The 24,255-nt window shown below is 34.9% G+C and overlaps 3 protein-coding genes across 3 annotated transcripts; 2 read left to right on the top strand and 1 right to left on the bottom strand.

The window, feature by feature from the left end:
• Window positions 1-2,807: 2,807 nt before the first annotated feature.
• Window positions 2,808-3,413, bottom strand: LOC104738257 (uncharacterized). The gene has a single exon (XM_010458460.1). The coding sequence runs from the start codon at window positions 3,411-3,413 to the stop codon at window positions 2,808-2,810; it is 606 nt and encodes a 201-aa protein (XP_010456762.1).
• A 10,327-nt stretch (window positions 3,414-13,740) lies between these two features.
• On the top strand, window positions 13,741-16,742 carry LOC147929535 (putative serine/threonine-protein kinase WNK9). Its single transcript, XM_087480106.1, has 7 exons — window positions 13,741-14,117; window positions 14,219-14,256; window positions 14,671-14,898; window positions 14,987-15,207; window positions 15,298-15,455; window positions 15,544-16,024; window positions 16,158-16,742. The coding sequence occupies exons 1-7, from the start codon at window positions 14,040-14,042 to the stop codon at window positions 16,481-16,483; spliced, it is 1,530 nt and encodes a 509-aa protein (XP_087336232.1). The 5' UTR covers window positions 13,741-14,039; the 3' UTR covers window positions 16,484-16,742.
• A 2,936-nt stretch (window positions 16,743-19,678) lies between these two features.
• Window positions 19,679-20,935, top strand: LOC147929534 (uncharacterized). The gene has a single exon (XM_087480651.1). It carries the CDS (start codon window positions 19,679-19,681, stop codon window positions 20,933-20,935), a length of 1,257 nt encoding a protein of 418 aa, XP_087336777.1.
• The last annotated feature ends 3,320 nt before the right edge of the window (window positions 20,936-24,255 follow it).

Genomic DNA, 24,255 nt, shown 5'->3' with positions numbered 1-24,255 from the left:
CTAATCTTGCCACCGGAGCAAAAGTTTCATCAAAATCAATTCCCTCAATTTGAGAATAACCTTGAGCTACCAACCTTGCTTTGTTCCTTACAATGCAGCCACTAGCATCACTCTTATTCTTGAATATCCACTTTGTTCCAACGATGTTGTCATCAGCAGGACGCTGAGTGAGCTCCCAAACATCACTTTGTTCAAATTGTTCCAACTCATCTTGCATAGCAGCGACCCAGAACTCATCCCGAAGCGCCTTCTTGTGATTCTTGGGCTCAATAGAAGAAACAAAACATGCAAATTGCACTACATCAGAATCCTGAGAGACAGACTCCGGAACGACAGCCTTTTGTTTCTTCCCAGCCAACTGAGCAAAATCAATCTGCTTCCCTCTGGTAACTCTACCCCCCTGAATCGCAACTATAACATCCGTAGAGGAGTGATTCCTATGAACCTGGGAAGTCTCAGGATCTGAACCAAGTGGTGATACAGGCCTGTCAGAGACAACAGGACTGACAGCTTCTGGCACAGACTTCTCAGCATTAGTTACCAGGTCCGTGTCGGAGACAATAGGCACCAGTGGCACTCGTATGAATGAGGTGTCGTTAAACACTACATTGACAGTCTCCTGAACAGATCTCAAACGTTTGTTGTAGACACAAAAGGTAGTGTTATGTCCAGAATAATCTAGAAAGATACCTTCATCACTTTTAGAGTCAAACTTACCCAACTGCTCCTTATCATTCAGAATATAAAAAAGGCATCCAAACACATGGAAATAGTGCACAGTTGGAGACTTCCCTTTCCAAACCTCATAGGGAGTCTTGCTGGTCCCTGGGCGAACATGCACACGATTGATGATGTAACAGGCTGTGTTCACAACTTCATCCCAGAACCGATGAGGCACCTGATTTCCATGTAGCAGCAGCGTTCTGTTCTTACGTTCAACAACACCATTCTATTATGGCGTTCTTGATGCAGAGTACTGATGAGTAATGCCTTGATGCCCACATAATTGCTTAAACTTGTCGTTTTGAAACTCACCACCATGATCGTTTTGAATGGTTTCGATAGAGCACTTCTCACTTTTAATCTGCAAGGCACGAATATGAAAACACTCAAGAGTATCAGATTTATCACGAAGAAACCTTACCCAGGTATAGCGAGTGTACTCATCCACCATCACAAAGATGAATCGTCGACCAGAGATACTCTAAACTTGTATAGGCTCCATCAGATCCATGTGAACCAACTGTAAAGCATGACTTGTGCGAATGTCTGTCAGAGACCCATGAGATGCTTTGATATGCTTTTCCTTGTTGCATGGACCACATACAAAGTGTGGGTCACTCTTCAGCTTTGGCATTCCACGTACAATTTCTTGGTTTGCCAATTTCAACGTTGTGCGAACATTCAAATGGCCAAGTTTCTGATGCCAGAGCTCTGTGTCTAACTCTGTAGTGGCATTAAAACATTGCATTTCTGATTTCCACATATAACAATTATTCCCAGATCGTCTACTTCTGAGTTTGACAGACCCTTATTGATCAACGGCTTTGCAATCCTTCTTGGTGTAAGTAACATCTAACCCTTCATCACACAATTGGCTGACACTGATCAGATTGGCCTTCAATCCATCTACCAGGAACACATCGTTCAGATGGGGTTGAGTGTCACCACTAGTTGCACCCTTCCCTCGGATTGTGCCCTTTCCTCCATCTCCGAATGTGACTCTTCCACCAGCAACATCTTCTATATGAGACAAATTGTCGAGAGCACTTGTCATATATCTGGAGCATCCGCTGTCAAAATACCACTTGGCCTGATCAACCACAGTTCTATCTGCTGTGTATACAACATGACAGTAGAGATCATCTTTTCTGACATACCCTTGACTGACTCTTCTAACAGTTGGGTAGAAGCTACCATTCTTCACTAGATTTGTCAGACGATTCTGGAACTTGAAGCATTGGGCCTTGTAGTGATTTAGATGGCCACAATACCAGCATCCTCTTCTCCTGCTGAGACCAACAGGTCGCTGAGCAGACGGGTGATAGCTCTGTGAAGCATAAGGCTGTCTCCCCGGCATCTCACGCTGTATAATCATTCCCCTGGGATGCAGGTTTACCTTAGGGAAATGATTATGTTGTCCGTTTGATGCAACAGGTTGTGCTTTGAGTTTTGGCTCATAGTTCTGTCCTTTAACAAAATGTGTGGACTTATCAGAGCTGATTACCTTATAGCCCAGACCCCACTTTGCAGTGCTTGATTGTCCAGTACTGAGCAAGATGTCCAGATCTTTAGTTCCTTTACTCAACATCCTAATATTCTTCAGTTGTTCTTCCAATTGCTTCTCAAGACATAGTGACTTTGCTTTTTCTTCACTCAGTTACTTAGACAGCATTGCAATGTTCATCTGAAGCGTATCTCTCTCGGCAGACAGCTCACTGTTATCTTGAGTCTTTTGCACAATAGTCTGAATAAGAAGCCCTATCTGATCTTCCATCGACAAGTCAGCCTCCTCCCCATCTGAGTCCGACTCAATTTTCTCATCAATGTATTCTTTCAACAACAGAGCTTCTTCATCTCCTTCATCTTCCTCGATGACTCCCAGCAGAGCCACAAAGTTGTTCATAATTTCACCTTTGTTATCTTCTTCATCCGAATCACTCTCACTCCATGTGATGTAGGACTTCTAATTATTTCCTTGGGAGGGGCAATCAGTCTTGGTATGACCAAAACCCTTGCATCCATAGCATTGCAGGGAGTGCTTTCGTTTGTTGTTTGTACACTCAGCCTTGTAATGCCCATATCCTTCATTTTCTCTTTCTTCCTTCATCAGAATTCAGAGACACATCAATTGCAGACCTGTGCGGTTGAAAATTTTCAGGTAAACTTCTAAGGAATTTCTTGACCAGCTTCTTGTCCTTGTATCGTTTACCCAAAACAACAGACTCTTGAGCAATACAAATCAACCGGCTACTATAATCCGCCACATATTTGGTTTCAGTCATTTGCAGATTCTCAAAGTCAGACGCAAGATTGTCCAACCTTGTGCGCCTAACTATACAAGTTCCTTCAAAAGTGACGACCAGAATGTCCCACACCACTTTAGCTGACACACAACCTTGAACTTGGCTGAAGATATCTCTCGGCAGAGATTTGAAGATGACCGACAACGCCTGGGAATTGTGTTTGGCCTCAGCCTTTTCTTCAGTTGTCCACTTCTTTCTGTGTTTTTGCACCAATTCACCATCTTCATTCATCTCAGTTGGATGAGACCAGCCGTCCTCCACTGCAAACCAAGCTTCCATGTCAATGCTCGAGATGACCTGCTGGATCGAGACTTTCCAGTAACCGAAGCATTCCGGATCCAGTTTCAATGGCCCTTGTAACGTAACAACCTCCAGTGATTTCTTCATACCCTAGTCGCAAGATCTCACCTGTCGAAAAAGATATCAGACTTTTTATCAGGTGTCCGTTCTGATACCAATTGTTATGGTATAGAGAACATAAACACACAAAAATCACACTTGGAACGCGCCAAGCAAACACTTTTAATCAAAATTATAAAAACCTTCGTTTCTTACAAGACTTGAAACAAAAGCTCACTCTCCTATCTATCTAACACAACACCCTGTGTAGATCTAAAAGAGTATACCACACACACTCACCTTCAAAGCTTTTTGTACTTGCTTGAAGGTTTACAAAACTCACAAACTTTATCCCACGAGTGCTAACTCTTTTTGCGGCTAGCCTTCGTCTTTTTATAACCCCACAAACTATCTCTAACTTAGATCTTTGTGAATCCTAACTAAAAAGAAATATTCCTTATCCCTAAGAAAATATCTTCCCTTATCTCTTCTTATCAAATATACTCTCAATATCTTCGAGTATATCTTGATCTCTTCTTCCTTCCTTCTCACGCATCTTGTCATCGTACCCACAATATTTCTCCACGTCAGCACGCCATGCCACGTCAGTATATCAGTCCTCTGAGACACTTCTCAGCTACCTGCCATCTTCAGAGCTCTGTTGCACTTTCAGACCAATCTATCTAGTTGGTATAATTAATGCTTTAACCTCGCTTTTTTCTCTGTTCTACTCCATTTCATATTTGTTACGTCAAACATGATGGACAATATAATTTATCGGATGTAGAATCATGTTCTTCCCCCGATTTCATATACCATTATTAGCATTGCTTTTTGTCATATTTCAAAACTTGTTTTTGGCACAACATAAATCTTAATACTTGAAACAATCCAACCGTTTTTTTTTTCCTATTTTTTTTATATCCTAAAATCTATTGATCTAATAATACTCACTAGCAACCTAAACTTAAACAATAACAACAATGGATAACAAAGAAATCAATCCAATAAATCAATAACAAATAATGAATAACATGAACCAAATCTAGTAACAATCCAAACATAACAAAGTCAAGAACTAGCAACCCTACAATCGTTCTAGACATCTAAGTTTCACTCTAGCATCCTATCAAAGACACAGAGCAAACAACTAGCCTCTAGAACATCCTCCTCTTCATAGCCTTGATTTCACGATCAAATTTTGCCTTTACCTACGCCACAATACAAAAGAGAGGCGTAAGTATTACCAGAATACTTAGTGAGGCAATTCTTCCATCTACTTGGCTATACACACAAGCAATAATATCTCTTATGCCACAATCAACAAACAATAAGACAAACCATGCAATACACAAAGCAACCGCGACATAAACAACTGTTGAAGAAAGGTGTCGACCGACACCAAGGGGTGTTGATCGATACTGACCATCTGGTGTCGACTGACACCATAACTGGTGTCGACCGACACCATAACTGGTGTCGACCGACACCATGCTCGACATCCCCGAAACCCTAACAGTGTCAACCGACTCATCCACATGGTGTCGACCGACACTCGCCAAAGTCCTCGTGTCGTCGTCGCATTGGTGTCGACCAACACCCTCATGGTGTCGACCGACACTAATGCTGAACATCGATTTCCTTCAAACAAAATCTCCAAATCTCTACTCCAAGCTTCTCCTATCCATCCCACATAATCCCAGGAACAAATCTAAGCCTCAGGAGTCATGAAAAACACACAGAACTCACAAGAAAACAACAACACATCACACCAATCACAGAATCAGAGATCTCAGCTTAGATAAGCCATGGTCATGCACTCACGTTTGCTAAAACAATGAGATCTATACCCAAACGACGAAACTAGCACCACAACAACCTTCTCATCACGTTCCTAGCCTTGGATCCACACTCTCTAGAAAGAAACTCACCCCACAGAGACAAAGAACCCACGGAAACCTCAAGAACTCTCACAGAGACTTTGTTATCTCTTCTTTCTTTCTGAGATGTGAAAAAGCGGCTAAAAGAAGTGGAAGACGTTGAGTTTTCCTTTTAATACTCGATTCTAGGGCTCTCCTAAACCAACCACTCAAACTGGATGATTAAAATCGAACCGATTAACCCATCCTCATACGGTGTCGATCGACACCACAAGTTGTGTTGATCGACACCCCTACCAAAAATCCAATTTTTGGTTCGCGGGTGTTACAATACTTCAACGTTTCCGGGCAACAGGCAACAAACAAGAAGAACAAAAGCCATTGTGTATGTTATAAGTGAGTGATTACATACTTTTTATAACCTAAGTTGATACAAGAAGTGCAGAGTTTTGATTTTAGTGATTATTTTGTATCATCTTCATGTGATGCATCTGGAAACAAAAGATTACTACCAACAAAACCGCCTTGAGTCTCAATTTTACAGAGATATATATGAACAACACGAAGTATATATATTTTATTGAGAGTGTAGTTGTTACTGGGTGTTAGAATTGTCTGTATGACACAAGAGCTAGTACTAAAGAGTGGATGAAGAGAGAAACATACATGAACTGAAGAGAAATATTAAGTCACAATCTTGAAGAGATGATGTGGCATTGGTGTCTTATAAGAGATGTCTAGTAAGGAACAAAAGTGTCACGTGGGCTTTGAGATCATTAGAGAAGCCATGTAGGCCTTGTTTCAGAGAGAAGCCCAAACTTGAGGAGGTTAGGGCTCTTGCTCTTGAGGAGCATATAAATAAAACGCACTCGTGATCGAAAGAGGTTACGCGTCTAGGGTTTATCGAGAAAGACACACATGTGTGACGTTGCCCCATCAAAAAGATAGAGAGATTTTTTGATGGTTTTGTTGTGAAGCTATAGAGAGAGAGTTGTTAACGAGGTTTGGTTAACAACCTACATCCCTGGGACCTAGTCCAGAAATCATCCACTAGAAAAGGCCCCAACCTACAATTGCTATATGGCATCTACCACGCTTTCATTGTAATTCTAGAAAAGAGTGGTAGATACCATATAGCAATTGTAGGTTACAGCCTTTTCTAGTGGATGATTTCTGGATTAGATCCCGAGAATGTAAGTTGTTAACCGAACCTCGTTAACAACTCTCTCTCTATCATTTTATATTACTTTATGCACTTGCAAACTCGTTACAGACCCTCATCATACAAATCGATAGATCTAGCACACATATATTTTTACAGTTATCACACTAGGCACATATTATATAGTTGTTAGGTTATGTCATTGAGTTATAAGATATTGAACTGGCAAGATTTATTTCTCAAGATCCATGATTCATGATTTTATCTGTTACGTACTATGTGTAGCTTGTTTTCTTAGTTTGTATAGCTAGTACATTTTCTACAAATGATGGCAAAATTGAACTGAAAAGATATAAGAAATTATACAAATAGGACGCAAGTGTTTGTCCAGGTATAAGGGCAGGCCCGACCAGCCTACAAGGCACCACATGCTTTAGGCCACATATTATATGCTAACAATTTGGGCTACTTAACAAAAAGTTCTCTTAACTGAAATTGTTATGTAATATGAGGATGGATCCTTAGGCGTGTGGGTTCAAACTTCAAACCTATGAATGGACATCCTACTTTTTTACAAAAATATGAATAATGTAATTATAAAAGTGATATGATTAGTGATTTGATTGATGATCATGTAGTGCAAGTTTTCAATAACTTAAATTGTTTTATTACCATTCTTTTTTATTTTCCGTCTTGATATTAATATGAATAAGCTTTCCTTCAGATTCCTCTTCCTTGTAACTTGGTTTGGTTTGGTTCATTAAGCTATGTTGTAATGTGTTGCAATCTTTTGTTGTTAGTAGGTGTATCTCATTTAGGAGGCACCTTGTTGTAAAAGGTTCCAACCCTCTTGGCTTATAAATGAAAGTATGTGTTTAAGAAAAAAGAAAAAAAAAATTGTCCAAAAAGAAAAAGAAAGAAAGAATATGATTAATATGTAGATTAGATGTAGATTACAAACAGATTATACTTTTTTTTTTTGTGCAAAACAAACAGATTATACTATTTAATAAAGTTTGGTGTAGATTAGTTCTTACAAAATTGAAAAATGTTATTATAAAAGTCATATGATTGGCGATTTGATGATTCACGTAGTCTGAGTTTTCTATTACTTGATTGTTTTATTACCATGACCTGTAAAGTGTCCCTCTTTTTTTTCTCCGTCTTGATGCTTATCTTAATCATATCATCTTTGTCATCTACGACAAAGTTTAGTATTGAAAAGAATGAAAATAATATTAAAAATTTATATAAATATCCTGCAGTAGTTGGACAGCATGTTAATTGACGTGATTCCACCATCGCATTTCATTAAAAGGTGATGATCTTAGTTATATTTAAAATCAGTGATGTATTTAATCTTTTTGAGGAGATAATGATTGAATTAGGGCTGCGCATTCGGATAACCCGTTCAGGTTCGGGTATTACCCATTCGAGTTTCGATAAACGGGTTTAGAAAAATAGAACTCAATGGGTCTTTTTAGATATATGGGTTCAGTTCGGTTTAGGTACTATCGGGTTCGGGTCGGTTTGGGTTACAAATTTTAGAATCCGATTAGTACCCGAACTACCGGGTTCCCGAAAAAATATAATTAAACTTAAATAAATTTAGTTAAATTTTGACTTACATAACAAAATATTTTAGATATTTCGATTATTTTTGATATTTAGGTATAAAACTAAATGAAATATTCAAAATTATAATCATAATTTTGGGGTAATTGCATTATATTAATGATAAATATGTTTATATGTTTATATGTTCGGTTTTAATAGGTACCCAAACGGGTACCGGGTATTATCCGACCCTAACCCGAACCCACGGGTATTAGAAAATAGAACCCAATAAGGTTTTATAGACAAACCCGTACCCAACCCAAACCCGGTTTTTCGGGTCGGGTTCCGGGTTGGGTATTCGGGTACGGTTTTTATGCCCAGGCCTAGATTGAATATCATTTAATTTTTGATTGCATTATACCCCTTTATAAATATAAATTTAAGCAAATACATGTATCATAAATGAATATAATTTACTATAGATTTCAAATATTGTTTTGTAGGAAAGTAATTTTTTTCATAAAAACATCAACTTAACTTTTGTTTTTTTGGTAAACTAACGGTTTTACGCTTTCCACAGACATCACCAACAAGGGAAGCGAAATTTTGATTTACAAAACCAGTAAATTAAACAGAAAATATAGTTCATCAAAATAACTCTTTACTCTATTTTTTTCCAAAAACCTTAGTTTTGGAGTCTATAAACCTCCCGAATGAAATATTTCTTGGAATTCTCCTCAATAGTTCATACGAGAAATCTAAATAGATCTTTTGTAATCGTAGAATGAATCTATAAGAATAACTAAGATGTAAAAGCATACATGTGAGAAATTAACTAACTTAGTTATAAATTATATGTTTTGGTGTAATGCACACCCATCAATACCTAATTTTTAAGCTAATTTTTTTCCAAATGGTCTTCACGTAAAATAGTAAATTTTGGTGAGAGTGAGAATAAGATGTAATAAATATGTAATTTCACATTATTTTATGTTTTTTTAAAAAAACTCATTTATATATATGTTAATCTCAATAATTAATCAAAACATTCTCAATTTGATAACTTCGAACTGAACCTATTAAAAGTTTCACAATTTGCACACATACTATCATCAATATATATATATATATATATATAATTTCAAATTTGAAATCTAACAGTTAAAGAAATGTTGCCACTGATTTTCATAAACTTAAATAAAACACAAGTTTTATATCGTATATCATTATTGTATATTGTTACTTTTGATCAATTTGATAAAATTTTAATATATAAATTAGTTTAAGATAATAATTCATAAAACCTAATAAATTTTTAGTTTAAAATTTAATATATCTTAGTCACAATATTTTTACTAATTATTATTGAATATATTTTAAAATAATTAAATATATTTTAGTATATATTTGTTATAGAATATTGTACAATATATTTTATTACATTCATTTTATCCACACATTGCGTGAATTTTTTCCTATTACATAATGTAGTCAACGATTATTACTTCCACTGAACTTTTGAAGTTTTAATATAGTATGTTTGCTCACATTGATGGAATAAATTTGCTCCATTGTGAATAATCGGAGTAGAATAACAATCAAACTTAAGGTAGTCTATGCGAGAAAAAAACTCAAGCATGATGTACTTATATGTAGAATATGTAAAGCAAGAGGTGTATATGTATCATCATTAGCTTATTTGATTTTGCAAGAAAAAATTCTCATATCTTTAAAGCCGCGCCTCCATAGTTCCTAGATATCATTTGAATAATATTTTAAGACATAAATTGATTAATATGAGCAAATAACTTAATCTTATCTAAAGCAGCAGAGGTTCAGAGTGAGATTGAGAGCTAATTGGGATAAAACAATAGAACCAGTGTTGATATTACACAACTTGTGAACTTCTTCACTGGTTATTTTAGATTGACAAACTACTTGATATTACTATGTTGAAATTGAGCATCATCGTCCTTGGTGGATATTATATTTAAAATTATTTTATGTCTTTTATAATTATCTTACTTCATTTAGTTTTAATGCTTTTTGCCATTAATTTGTAATTTTCTGTTTTCATTATTTTATTGAACTTTAATATAAATTTTTTATCTTAATTAATTTGATAATTATTTAGAAACTTTGTCTATATTATTATTTCATATTATATTAATTATAGTTAAATAATCTACAGTTTATTAAATATAATAAGATAGTTAAAAAAAATACTGATGATATATTTATCTTTTAGTAGTCGAACAACAATATATATATGTTTTTAATCAAAACAAAAATATAATGATTACTTTTTTTAGTGTTGTGTGGACAGTATCTATATTATTATTTTTGAAGTACATTTTGTGTTATGCCCTTGAAGTTTTGGTTATTTAATTTGTTTTATTTACAACATTAACCCCTAACTATTTTTCTAAAATAACAATTCCTGGCAATTCATTTAATGGAACTAATAAAATTGACCTTATTTGATAAGTTTATTGCCATACAAAGCTTGACAAAATCTATACATGTCGTTTGTTCCAAAAACAACTCTACGCATTCAATTTTTAATCCCATAAAATTTTCAAAATCTATTTTAATAGATCTGTAGAGACTATAGGATATCTTCATTTTAAATGACACAACTGAATCTATATATACATTTTTGAATTATATTTTGGGCTTTACTCTTAAAATTATCCATATTTGCATAGTTAATCCTTACAATTTTGTCAAAATAGTAATAACTAAATTATTCTTAAAATCGCGAAAAAAATTTATTTCTAACATCTATATTATTATTTTTGAAGTACATTTTGTGTTATGCCCTTGAATTTTTGGTTATTTAATTTATTTTATTTACAACATTAAACCCTAACTATTTTCCTAAAATAACAATTCCTCGAAACTCATTTAATGGAACTATATTAATCAAACAAATTTATTTACACTTATTGCCATAATAAGCTTGACACCATCTATACAGTAGAACCTCTATAAATTAATACTCGGTAAAATAATAACCTCTATAAATTAATAAATTTCTCTGGTCCCAAGTTGGGACTAGTGTAATTTTGGACATTATTTGATAAAATAATAAATTAATAACTTTTTTTAAAATTCCATGTAAAAATATGGTCCAATCAATATCATAAATTAATAATCAAATAAACTAGTATATATATATATATACATATCTAAGAATATTTAGTGAAATATGAATATATTGTTGTTTGTTTGTTCTTGAATTTGCATTCTTGTTGGAGAGCATCTCTAATCTTTCTAACTGCATCAAAAACTTCTGGTGTTGTCTTCACAAATCGCATCCAAAAATTGTAGAGAGTTCTTGACGCGATAATTGCTTCCTTATGTGTAACTGGTTCTAAAGGTATCGTCATATCTTCTTCAATTTCATCATCACCTTGAAAAATAGTAGCAACAATTTCTTCTAAACTCTGAATTTCTGATAAAAAATCCTCTTCATAAATTAATATTTTATTAATTTATCGATAAATTAATAATTATTAATTTATCGATAAATTAAAACCTCTATAAATTAATAAAATTTCATGGTCCCAGTCTTATTAATTTATAGAGGTTCTACTGTACTTTCTGATGTTTCCAAACATAACTCTACGCATTAAATTTTTAATCCCATAAAAATCTCCAAACATATTTTAATAGATCTTTAGAGACTGTATGATCTCTTAAATTTAAATGACACAACCGAGTTTGAGTAACAAATGATTACAATCGCAATAATTATTATAACGTTAATAAAGTTCATAAAAACTAGAACCCAACTTTTAGAAACTCAATAATCGGGTATATTTAACTTTAGCATCAAGAAAAATATTTAATATATTATATACCGTGTTAAGAAACTGAATATTATTCTGCGATAATGTTATCAACTCAAATAAGAAAACACTAAAATCTCTCTTTTATTGCTACGGATCGTAAACTCCTTGCTCATCAAGCATTTTCCATTTATAAATATCAACTTCACAAACGAAACACAACACACAACCAAAACCACTAATATGACGGTTTTGAAATACGGGTTAAACCACTAATATGACGGTTTGTTGTTATATAGCGGGACATGTTATTAACATGACGATTTGAATTAACATTAGTATAAATATAAAATATTATTAATTCGGTTTTGAAACACGAGTTAAATCTTCATTTAATTATTTGGTCAATACCACTAATATAAGAATATTAGACATATTAAATCAGGGTAATTTAACTTTGTAAAACAATTAAATCATTGATAAAATTGTGACTTAATCCGACAATAGCTTATAAATTACAGATTTATGTATTTATTTCCCCTATTATTGTTCTAATAATTGACAATCCAAACAAAATTATTATTAATTAAACAAAACAAACTAAATATAAAAAACAAAAGAATTAAAATGTTATTATTTTTTAAAAAAATGCCCCACGGTGTACCACGGGTTAAAATCTAGTTATACTATATTTAACAAAACACTAAAACTAAAATATTATACCGTCGCTTTTGTCGTCCACATTGGAGTTCCTATAACGGTTTGGAAGCAGTTAGTGCTATTAGAGTGTCTCAAAATACAAGGTCTTGTAATGCCAACACATGGGCTAAAAGACATTATAATGGGCTTGTTGGCACTACAAGGTCTTGTGTTTTGAGACATTATAATAAGTGCTTCCACAGAAGAGGCAGAGTTTTTTACCACTATATTTTTTGGAATGGTTGTTTAAAAATCTTGGGTTGGCTCTAGATTTGGGTCAGAGAGGATGGCCGACGGTCTTCAATATTGCGGTATAGTGGGACTCAAAATGGCGGTGTGCCAATGTGTTCGGGGAACAAGGCAAATGCTGGGATAGAGTTCGTTTCCTAAAAGACATGGCTGCAGAGGTTTTGAGAACTCATAGTTTGGTGAGCGGGAGTTTTCAAGCGGGGGTGAGGATTGAGAAGATGATTACTTGGAGAAATCCAACAGAGGGATGAGTTAAACTCTCTACGGATGGAGAATCGTGGGGAAACATGGAGCTGGCCACGGCTGGGGAGTTATTTGGGATAGAGATGGTCGTTGGTTGGAAGGGTTTGCACTTAATATCGGTATTTGCTCAATTCTTTTGGTGGAATTGTGGAGGAGAGTATTATGACTTTTTTTATTGTTTGGGTTTAAGGATTTAGGACGGTGGAGTTAAAGAAGATTCGGAATTTGTTGTGGAGTTTCTAAAAACACAGAGTAGCAATGGTCATCCGTTGGCTTTTCTGATACGTTTATGTCATTACTCTTTCTCAAATAATTGGTTAATCTGAAATTCTCACATATATATGGAGACTAATTATTTAGGAGATGGATTGTCGAACTATCCATTCTCTTAGCAGTTAGGTTTTCATGCTTTTGATTCATATCCAGATATAATCCATTTGGTTATGTGGGAGAATGCTAATGGGACAGAGTTATGTTCGTTTATAGTTTTCAGTTTATTATAATGAATTTAGGAGAGACATTTGTCTTCTTTCTTCTACCAAAAATAAAAATAAAATAAAATCAAACATTTGTTTACTCGTTCTGGACCATGTTCATTTCGTCTTGCACCGGCCTTTATTTACATCTTTCATGAGATAGTCATGTTTTAAACTTTTAATTCATTTCGTCTTGCACCGGCCTTTATTTACATCTTTCATGAGATAGTCATGTTTTAAACTTTTAATGTATGAACAACGAAACAAAATTATATAAGCAACAAACACACACAAAAAAAAAAAAAAAAAAAAACAGAGAAAATACGAAAAGAAAAAAGAATCTAGTTTTTTGACTCCGATCGATCCTCATTTACACTGAGTTTAATGTGATTTTTTTAACTTATTATGTCAGAGGTGAGAGGTGTAAAGATAATTACGATAAAAAAAAAAGCCTTATAATAAGTAACCAAAACATAGAAAATTAAAAAGGAGATACCTTTAGATATTTAAATATATTACCATATCTTACTCTTTTCATCTTTTTTGGGATTTATCGGGTTTTCTTTATATTTTCCATCTTTTGTCTTTGCTCTTTTTGATCTTTCTTGGGGTGTATGATGAACAATCTCAGTGATCTTGAATCAGATTACTCACAGTATGTTGAAGTTGATCCTACTGGAAGATATGGAAGAGTAAATTTCTTCTTTCTCTCAACTAATGTTTTTTTTTGTTTTTAATATCTTTTTGCTTTCTTGAATTTGTGTTGTGTGTGTGTGTGTTCTTGTTGTTGCAGTACAATGAAGTTCTGGGTAAAGGTTCTTCAAAGACAGTGTAAGAATCCAGATTCTCCCTTTAGGTTTCCTACTTTTTTTTTTTTTTCTTTCTGTGATCAAACCTTCTCTGGAACTTTGGTGTTATATGCTTACCATGTTCTTATTTTTGTTCTCAGTTTTTTTTTCTCAATAAAGCTTGATTATTTTCCATTTCCTAATCTATGAAAATTTAGAGATTCTTCTTTGCATATTTGGTTTTTTTGTTTGTTTTTGTTTTTTTTAACTTTTAATAGTGGTCGATTGATGATTCAGTTTTAAAAAGTTTTATCAGTTCGAAGGAACCTTTTCTTTTCTCCCCACTTGGTAGACTAATAAATACAATTGGTAATCACGATGAGTAATCGAAGACTGAGTTTAGTGATTCTGAAATAGACAAAACTATTGTTTTTGGTTCCTTGATTTGGATTTGCAGTTACAGAGGATTTGATGAGTATGAAGGTATAGAAGTAGCATGGAACCAAGTAAAGCTCTACGATTTCTTGCAGAGTCCTCAAGAACTGGAGAGGCTTTACTGTGAGATCCATCTCCTCAAAACATTGAAACACAAAAGTATTATGAAGTTCTACGCTTCTTGGGTCGATACCGATAATCGGAACATCAACTTTGTCACTGAAATGTTCACTTCTGGCACCTTGAGACAGTAAGCTTCTCTCTCTATCTTATATCCTAAGTTATATTCACATGATTATTAAATCATATGCATGTTAACATTAAATATGCTAATGTAGATATAGGCTAAAACACAAGAGAGTGAACATAAGAGCGGTGAAGAATTGGTGTAGACAAATCTTAAGAGGATTAAACTATCTTCATACACATGACCCTCCTGTGATTCATAGAGATCTCAAGTGTGACAACATTTTCATTAATGGGAACCAAGGAGAAGTCAAGATTGGCGATCTTGGTCTTGCTGCTTGTTTACAACACTCTCACGCTGCTCATTGTGTTGGTATGCAATCTGTTCAGTGCTTTTGTTTTGCTAATTAAGTCCATATATTGGATTATGATTGCTGAAAGTATTTTGCAATCTTTTCTTTAGGGACACCAGAGTTCATGGCTCCTGAAGTTTATAAAGAAGAATACAACCAATTAGTTGACATATACTCGTTCGGGATGTGTGTTCTGGAAATGGTAACATTTGACTACCCGTATAGCGAGTGTTCTCACCCTGCTCAGATTTACAAAAGAGTTATATCGGTTAGTATATCTGTATTCTATACGATGTTACCGGGATTATAAACTCTTATACTGAGTCATTATAAGTTTGTTAAATTATCTTTCTCAGGGCAAGAAACCAGCCGGATTAGACAAGGTGAAGGATCCAGAGGTTAAAGGCTTTATAGAGAAGTGTTTGGCCACAGTGTCCCTTAGGCTCTCTGCTCGTGAACTACTCGACGACCAATTTCTCTGTATTGATGAAAGTGAATTGGATATGAGATCCGTAGAGAGCGAAAAGGGTCAGATAGAAGAAGTTAGACATTCTTATCATATAGCTGACAATTACTTCAATGATCGAGCCAACATCAACTCTTTTGATCATCCTCACTACTCAAACGGTTCCTACAGCAACGATAATGAAAACCAATGGGATTACAATGGAGATGAGTCTGTGGAGTCACACGCATTAATAGAGTTTCATATTGATGATACTGAAGAAGATGAGGAAGATGATAAAAGCTTTGGTAATGTTGACATAAGCATTAAAGGGAAGATAAGAGACAATGGTGATGGACTATTCCTGCGACTCAGAACCGTCGACAAGGAAGGTTTTGTAACACTCTATAACATTCTAATCTTTACAGTTCCTATGTCAGAAGAAAGACATAATATTTTCAGTTCTAGACTAAACAAGATTGCAAATGTCCCACTATTTTCCTTACATTATGGTCATTGTTGCAGGGCGTGTCAGAAATATATACTTCCCGTTTGACATTGAGGCCGACACAGCAATAAGCGTTGCAAGAGAGATGGTTGAAGAGTTGGAGATGGACGACCGTGATGTCATAAAGATAGCAAATATGATCGATGGAGAGATTGCTTCTCTTGTTCCCAATTGGAGCATCTTCTGCAGCTGCGACTCCAACCGTTCCTCCGTGGGTTCAATCATGGATTTCAACGAGATGCCGTGTGGCAGAAAAGGGTGCCAAGAGAAGCATGGACGTTTTGAGGAAATCACGTTTGAGATAAAAGTAAACCACTCAGACGAAGAAGAGGATTTTTCTTGAGAGGCAAGTAACGTGATACGCTAACTGTGGAAGATCCATATAGTCTGTGATGAGCTATCCGATGAAACTGTGGAAGGCTCAAAGATTAGCAGATGAAAAATCTAGAAGGAGATGTTGAACGAGAGAGAGGAAGGTTTAGTCCCAAGATGTATTAAAAGAACTATTTCACTTTAATTTATATTGGCGCATTTAATACATTTCTCTCCATATTGTATAAAAAGAATTTACAGTTAAGTTAACACTGAAAACAAATTTACAATAATTCTTAGAGAACCAATATTTACAGCAGTATTTTAATCCTTGAACAACAAGAAAAGCTAACAATTAAAGAGGCAAAAGAGCTATAATAAATTGAGACAGAATCTGATTCTATACAATATTTCACGGATGAAACAATATTATATTAAATAGATTGTTAAATTGTTAGAATATCTTAAGGTTTTTTTTTTTTTTAATAACTAATAAGTTTTGGATCTAGGCCCATACATTTTCCCAATCCGCTTCCAAGTGCCACTCAAACAATAATCTGACTCGAGTCAAGCCATTCCAATTTATCGTCATTGAACTTTTTGAAGTTTGATCATCTTATTGGTGGTGTCGAGACAGAAATCACTCTTCAAACCAAACACATCATCATATCATTGAAGTGATCATTCCCAAAACAGCTATCATCATCCATAATGTTACTTAAATTATATATATGGATGATGTGAACTGCTTTGAGAATCCAAATAATAAAGTTATTAAGATTATTATTTTTAATTACAAAATGAGAGCAACCCATTCTTATTATATAATGAAAGCTACAAAATGGGAAAACCCTAAACCCCAAAATGGGAAGAATCTTAATTTAAATCATCACATATTTCTTATTAAAAGTTTTCATTATGTACTAATAGTTTAAACATGTGTCATAGTTAACTAAATTTTTTCTATTGTTTATTTCAATTTCATGTTTGAGTTAGAATTATGTAAGATTAATATTTAATTCTTTTTCACTAATATTTTAAATTTAAGTTTGTTGTAGTATTTTTAAATTGGTTCATTAAGTTTTCGTTTATATATTTGAATTATCAAAAAGTCATATATGAGTGTGCTTATAGTTTATCTATTTTTTTAATTATGTCAATTTTTTTTTGAATTTCTCAACTTTTAAAGATTGGTGACAGACTCATTGTAATCGCATATATTTTTATTTTAGCTTTTCATAGAAATATGTCAATTATTACTATATAATATATTTTTGATTCCAAATATTTTTTTAAGTTAACAATTTTTGTGGTTAAAAAAATTATGCCAAGTGAAAGTAAAAAGACATATAATTGACTTAAAGTTTTCATAGAATCATTTTATAGGTGGCGATAAAGAGCATACTCTAACAATAATGTATGTATTGATGTAAAAACACAATTTTGTGGTAAAACAGATAGTAGAACGTAACTGTACGAGGATGTAACTAAGATGAAGATTTAATCGGTGGAATACATGTAAAATATTTATGAACAAATTGTGAAATTATATTTTATGTAAATTTATCTAAAAATGCAGTATATGTTTTTATTTAAACAAGTAAGGTTAGAATCTAACACTGTTAAATGATTTCGTAACATCCATTAAGGACTATTAAATTGGGGGCTACAATGCACCACTTATTTCAATATAAAGATCACCATAAATGCCTCTTCGACGTGATATGATGCATCTTCTTCCCTTTGATTTGTGTCCTGTCAGATTTCAAAACAATAAGCACATGGTTGTAGATAATGGACACATCCTTGTTTGCTTGATGATAGAAGATCAATTTCTCATTTTCATCCTCTCTAGTTTCTTGTGTCAACTGTCACAATTCTATCCAAAGCCATGAAAACATTATACACTCGGAACACTTTGGGTGTTAGGCCAGGAATCATCTCGTTTGGATGCTCACTGAGTGTCTTTTGATTAGGCAAATTTAAATAGCATAATAAAAATATTATATCATTAAATTAGATTATTTCCAAAAAAAATGAGTTTTAAATCCGATTGTTACTAACATATAATTAAATTAACTAATTAAATTATCAAATAAAATAATATATGTTGTTATGGTTCTATAAGAAACATGCAAATTTTTTGTGAGTACTAGATAAAATATAAAGTATATGAATTTGATTTTCAAAAAAACAAAAGACATGACTACAAATGGTAATAGAATATCAACATTTTCTCCACCACACTAAAAAAATCAAATTTTTGAAGGGTTTTTTTTTTTTTTTTTTTTGTCAACCAAGAAGGGTAAAATGTATTCTTACGAAATAAACGTAAATTTGAATAAAACAAAAAAATATTTTGTTTGACACAAAAAGGATCTTAGGGTGCAAATAGTTGCACAATTGAACAAGTTCAAGACATTGAAAAAAATATTTAACCAATTTTCATCATTTGAGTTGAAAAAGTTGAAAAAATTATTCAACCTATTTAATCTTAAAAGTTGAAAAAGACCAAATTAAGAGAGAAAAATGTTCAACTTATTCATCTATATTTATGAAGATGAATAGGTTGAATGATAATCAATTTTATTTTATTCAATTTAATATAACCATTAATATGTAGAATTTTGTGCAACCATTTATAATACTTTTGATAGATAGATAAATAATTATACTAATAATATTTTTAGTTGAATTGATTTATCCGGCACTTTGGGTTGTTGTTAGCTTACTACAAATATTTGATTAAAACTGAAGAAGTTGAAAATATTAAATTGAACAAAATTGGATTGAATATTATTCAATTCATTACTCTTCAAAAATGTGGCTGAATAAGTTAGACATTTTTACTGTATAATTAATTTATTTTTTTCAACTTTTTGAATTAAATTAGTTGAATAATTTTTTTTAACTTCTTCAACTTCTTTCATAGTGAAAACTTGTTACTTGTGTGGCGATTCTTGCCACTGGGTAACTGTCCGACATCGCCGGTGTTTTTCTCCGTTTTGGAGTGTGTTTTCCACCGACAAAACTATCATCCTTGTTTCTTTACAGTTGGCGGTTTATTTTTGTTGGATAAATCTGACAGTTTACTTTCTCCTCTTTCTGCGGGTTATAACTGTTTCTTAAAACCGCCATGGATCCATCAGTATAAATTCCTTCTTTCTCTCAGTTTTTCCCTTCACATTCACTCTCCCGTTACCATTCATCCAATACCTTCCAAACAATGAGCGATTTTCTAAGAAAATCAGTCCAAGATCTTGATCTGGGCATTGATGATGCCCCGATTACTCTCCCACCGGATTTCGTTTCAAGAGCGGCTGCGATAAACCGTTTTTCACTGGTGGTCACTCCAGTCAATCTCCGTAAACAGAATTTGAGGGCGCCAATCCACCAGATGCTAAGGGTTTGGGGATTCGCGGAGGAGTGTGTGGGAAGAATAATCGATGGAGGAAGGGTCCAATTCCGATTCCAGTCTGAGGAAACGATGAACTTGGTTCTCCGTCGCGGTCCATGGTCTTTCAATGACTGGATGGTGACGACCCATCGTTGGTACCCGAACATTGCTGAAGAAGACTTGAAGATCATACCCTTTTGGATCCAAATCCAAGGTATTCCAATTCTTTACTTAACTAATGTCATGGCTAGAAGGGTTGGAAATAGTCTAGGCTATGTAACCGAAGTAGATTATGATGAAAATGTTAGCCAAATTGGTTCTGTAAGGGTTAGGATAGACTGGAACGTAGACAACCCTCTCCGTTTCCAAAAGAATGTTCAGTTTATGCCGGGAGAGAATACAATTGTCAAGTTTCGATTTGAGAGACTTCGAAATTTTTGTAACAAGTGTGGATCGCTGAAACATGATGTCAAGGATTGTCCTATGAACTTCGATGATGGGGATCACAATGTATCTGATGATGAGAGTGATGGTGATGATCACCAAGACAGAGATAACAACATGGATGGAACTGACGCAACTACTCCAATGCACCCTCCTGTGACTATCCCAGGTCTCCAAATGCTAGGCCCTCAGGAACTCTGTTATGAAAAGGCTCTTACCACCATTGTCTCCTCTGTTGTGCCTAGTGTTTTTGAAGACACAAAGTTAACTGCAGAGCGGTTGCGTTACCTCCATGCAAAGTATGTGAGAGAATCGGCCATCTCCCAAGCACAAGAGGACCTTCTTGAGGAAAACACTGAAAATGCTACTCCAGACTTCATCTTTCTTAAACGCAAGCGAGTCAGATTTGAAACGGCCTTTAATAACGTTGATGCTACAGAGGAAATGGCGGTACTGAGCCATCTCCGGAAACAGGCAAAGAGGGACAGCTCTGTTGGCTCTTGTTCTGCCTCAAATGGATTTACCGGAGGCGCAGGGGCCCGGTGCCCCCACAGCCTCCATGAAGATGGTGTCCTGGAACTGTCAGGGCCTCTGTTCGCCGCTGACATCTGCTACTATAAAGCGACTATGTACATTAACTAAGTGTGATGTTTTATTTCTTATTGAAACTCTAAATAAATGTGATGTGGTTTGTAAACTAAAGGATGATTTAGGATTTTCTAACATTATAACTTAGCCCCCCCTTGGAAGGAGTGGTGGCTTAGCTCTTATGTGGAACAAAAATGTGTCCTTATCCTTGATTTCAAAGGATGAGAGACTCATTGACGTTCTTGCAACCTATAAAAACAATTCTACTTATCTTGTGTTTATGGTCATCCAAGACAAAGTGAACGTTATATCTTATGGGACCACCTTGAACATTTATCTTCTCATCGTATAGAATCTTGGATCCTCATTGGGGATTTTAACAAAATCATATCCAATGAAGAAAAAAGAGGTCGTCCTAAGAGAGATGAATGGTCCTTTTGAAATTTTAGACACATGATTTCACAATGTGACTTGGATGATATTAACTCAAGAGGAGACAAATTTACATGGGTTGGAGAACGTTATACACACATAGTTCGAAGTTGTTTAGACCGGTGCATGATAAATAGCATTGATGCTGGAACTTTCCCAAATGCTTTTGTTGAATTCATGGACTTCTGTGGTTCAGACCATAGACCATTATCTCTGCAACTAAATGGGAGGCAAGAAAAGCGTAACATATGTTTCTTCTTTGATAAACGGTTATGTGAGCTTCCAACTTTTTTTGAAACTGTTCGGGTGGGATTGTAAAGGAAGAATTCTTCTTCACCAACAACAACTACCTCACAGATAGCCAACTGTCGAAGGAGTATGGCTGTTTTGAAACATAAGTCGCAGCTTAATGCAGAAACAAGGATCAAGGCACTACATTCGCAACTGAACTCTGCAATGGAAAGCAACTTGCAAATAGAGAGACAAAAAGTAGCGGAAATTCAAAGTGCTCTCACTAAAGCCTACTCTGATGAGGAACAACACTGGAAACAAAAAAGCAGAAATCAATTTATTGAAGAAGGAGACCAAAACACTAGTTTCTTTCATGCCTGTGCAAAGACTAGATCCTCTAAGAACAGAATAAATTCTATCTATACTGAACAAGGAAATCTTATTCACAGCGATAAGAAAATTGGTTATCATGCACAAGAATTTTTCACCAAAATGTTTTCCAGTAGTGGACATTCGATAACTCCAAAAGATTTCACAGATTTTGAAGCAACAGTCACAAATGATATAAATTCTGCTCTAACTAGAGACTTTTCTGAACAAGAGATCTATGAGGCTGTCTGCTTGATTGGTGACGACCGAGCTCCAGGACCAGACGGTCTTACTGCACGCTTCTACAAACGATGTTGGTCCATCGTTGGACAAGATGTGGTTAGTGAAGTACAAGACTTTTTCAAGACTTCCACCATGACAAGGGGCATTAATCATACTAACATATGTATGATTCCGAAGATAGATAATCCCGAATATCTATCGGACTATAGACCGATTGCTCTCTGCAATGTTTTATACAAGATTATCTCTAAACGCCTCAAACCACATCTTGATAGTATCGTATCTGATTCACAAGCTGCTTTTATTCCGGGTAGAATAATTCAAGATAATGTAATGATAGCACATGAAGTCATGCATGCTCTAAAATCTCGAAAACGTGTGTCCCAAACCTACATGGTCGTGAAAACTGATGTTAGCAAGGCATACGACAAAGTCGAATGGAACTTCCTGGAAACTACTCTCTAACTCTTTGGTTTCTGTGATCGATGAATTAGTTGGATCATGTCTGCAGTTCGATCTACAACCTATTCTGTCCTAATAAATGGCTCACCTCAGGGATTCATTCAACCAGAAAGGGGAATCCGTCAAGGAGACCCCCTTTCTCCATATCTTTTTATTCTCTGCTCAGACATCTTAAGCCACCTTATACATCATATGCCAAGGATGGAGACATCAAGGGTGTGAAGATTGGCAACGGCGTTCCCCGTATTACTCATTTACAGTTCGCAGACGACTCTCTCTTTTTCTGTCAAGCCAATAGAAAGAATTGCCAAGCTCTACGAGATGTTTTTGATGTTTATGAACACTATCCAGGCTAAAAAATCAACACTGATAAATCAATGATCACCTTTGGTTCAAATGTGTTTGGTTCGACTCAAGAAAGACTAAAGACAATTCTACAAATCCCAAACCAGGGAGGAGGAGGCAAATATCTTGGTTTACCTGAGCAATTTGGGCGAAAAAGAATGAAATGTTCGAATATATAATCGACCGAGTCAAAAAAAGAACCTCACATTGGACTTCTAAGAAACTCTCCCCTGCTGGCAAACAAATGATGTTGAAATCTGTAGCTGTCTCCATGCCGGTTTACGCTATGTCCTGTTTCAAATTGCCAAAAGGAGTCACATCTGAACTTGAATATTTGTTAATGAATTTTTGGTGGGAAAGGAGTTCTCATCATCGCAAGATACCATGGATATCTTGGAAGAAAGTACAAATATCAAAGTGAGAAGGAGGTCTTGGTTTCCGGGACTTGGAAAAATTTAATGATGCCTTGTTAGCAAAACAGGCATGGCACCTTATTCAATTTCCGGATTCCCTTTTTGCTCGAGTGATGAAGGCTAGATATTACCCAGATGGATCCTTATTAGATGTAACTCCAAAATGATCGCAATCCTATGGTTGGTCATCTCTTCTAACGGGGATAGATCTCATAAAAAAAGGGACACGGTTCATTGTTGGTGATGGAAAACTGATTTGTGCAGGAATAGATAACATAGTAAACACTCATCCGCCCGGCCCAATTAACACCATTCAACCAAAAGGATCTTTCTTGATACATGAATTGATTAATAATCAAGAGTACAACCGATCGTGGAACACAAGTAAACTAGAATCTTTGATTGTACCAGAAGATCGTGACTTCCTCAAAAACACTTATTTATCAAAGAAGGATAGCCCTGATCGATTGATTTGGAACTATACTTTTTCTGGTGACTATACAGTAAGATCAGGCTATTGGCTGCTCACACATGATCCCTCTGATCTTCTTCCTCATTCCATTCCACATGGCTCAGTCGAACTCAAAAATAAACTATGGAGATTAAATCTAATGCCAAAAATCAAACATTTTATCTGGCGTACTATCTTCGTAGCTCTACCTACAACCTCAAGACTTCGATCTAGAGGCATGAATATAGATTCAACATGTTCCAGATGCAGACAACAAGATGAAACCATAAACCATGCTCTGTTTACATGCCCTTTTGCTAGTTCGGCCTGACGTCTTTCTAACACTCCGGCTCTCAATGTCAATTGCTTGTCTGATGATACAGAGGAAAACCTCTTAAACATAATTGAGTTTTCAACACGGCAAGATA

This window comes from Camelina sativa, chromosome 13 (assembly GCF_030686135.1).
Source record: "Camelina sativa cultivar CO46 ecotype springtype chromosome 13, ASM3068613v1".
NCBI classification, from domain to species: Eukaryota; Viridiplantae; Streptophyta; class Magnoliopsida; order Brassicales; family Brassicaceae; genus Camelina; species Camelina sativa.
This window is presented reverse-complemented; position numbering and strand designations above follow the sequence as displayed.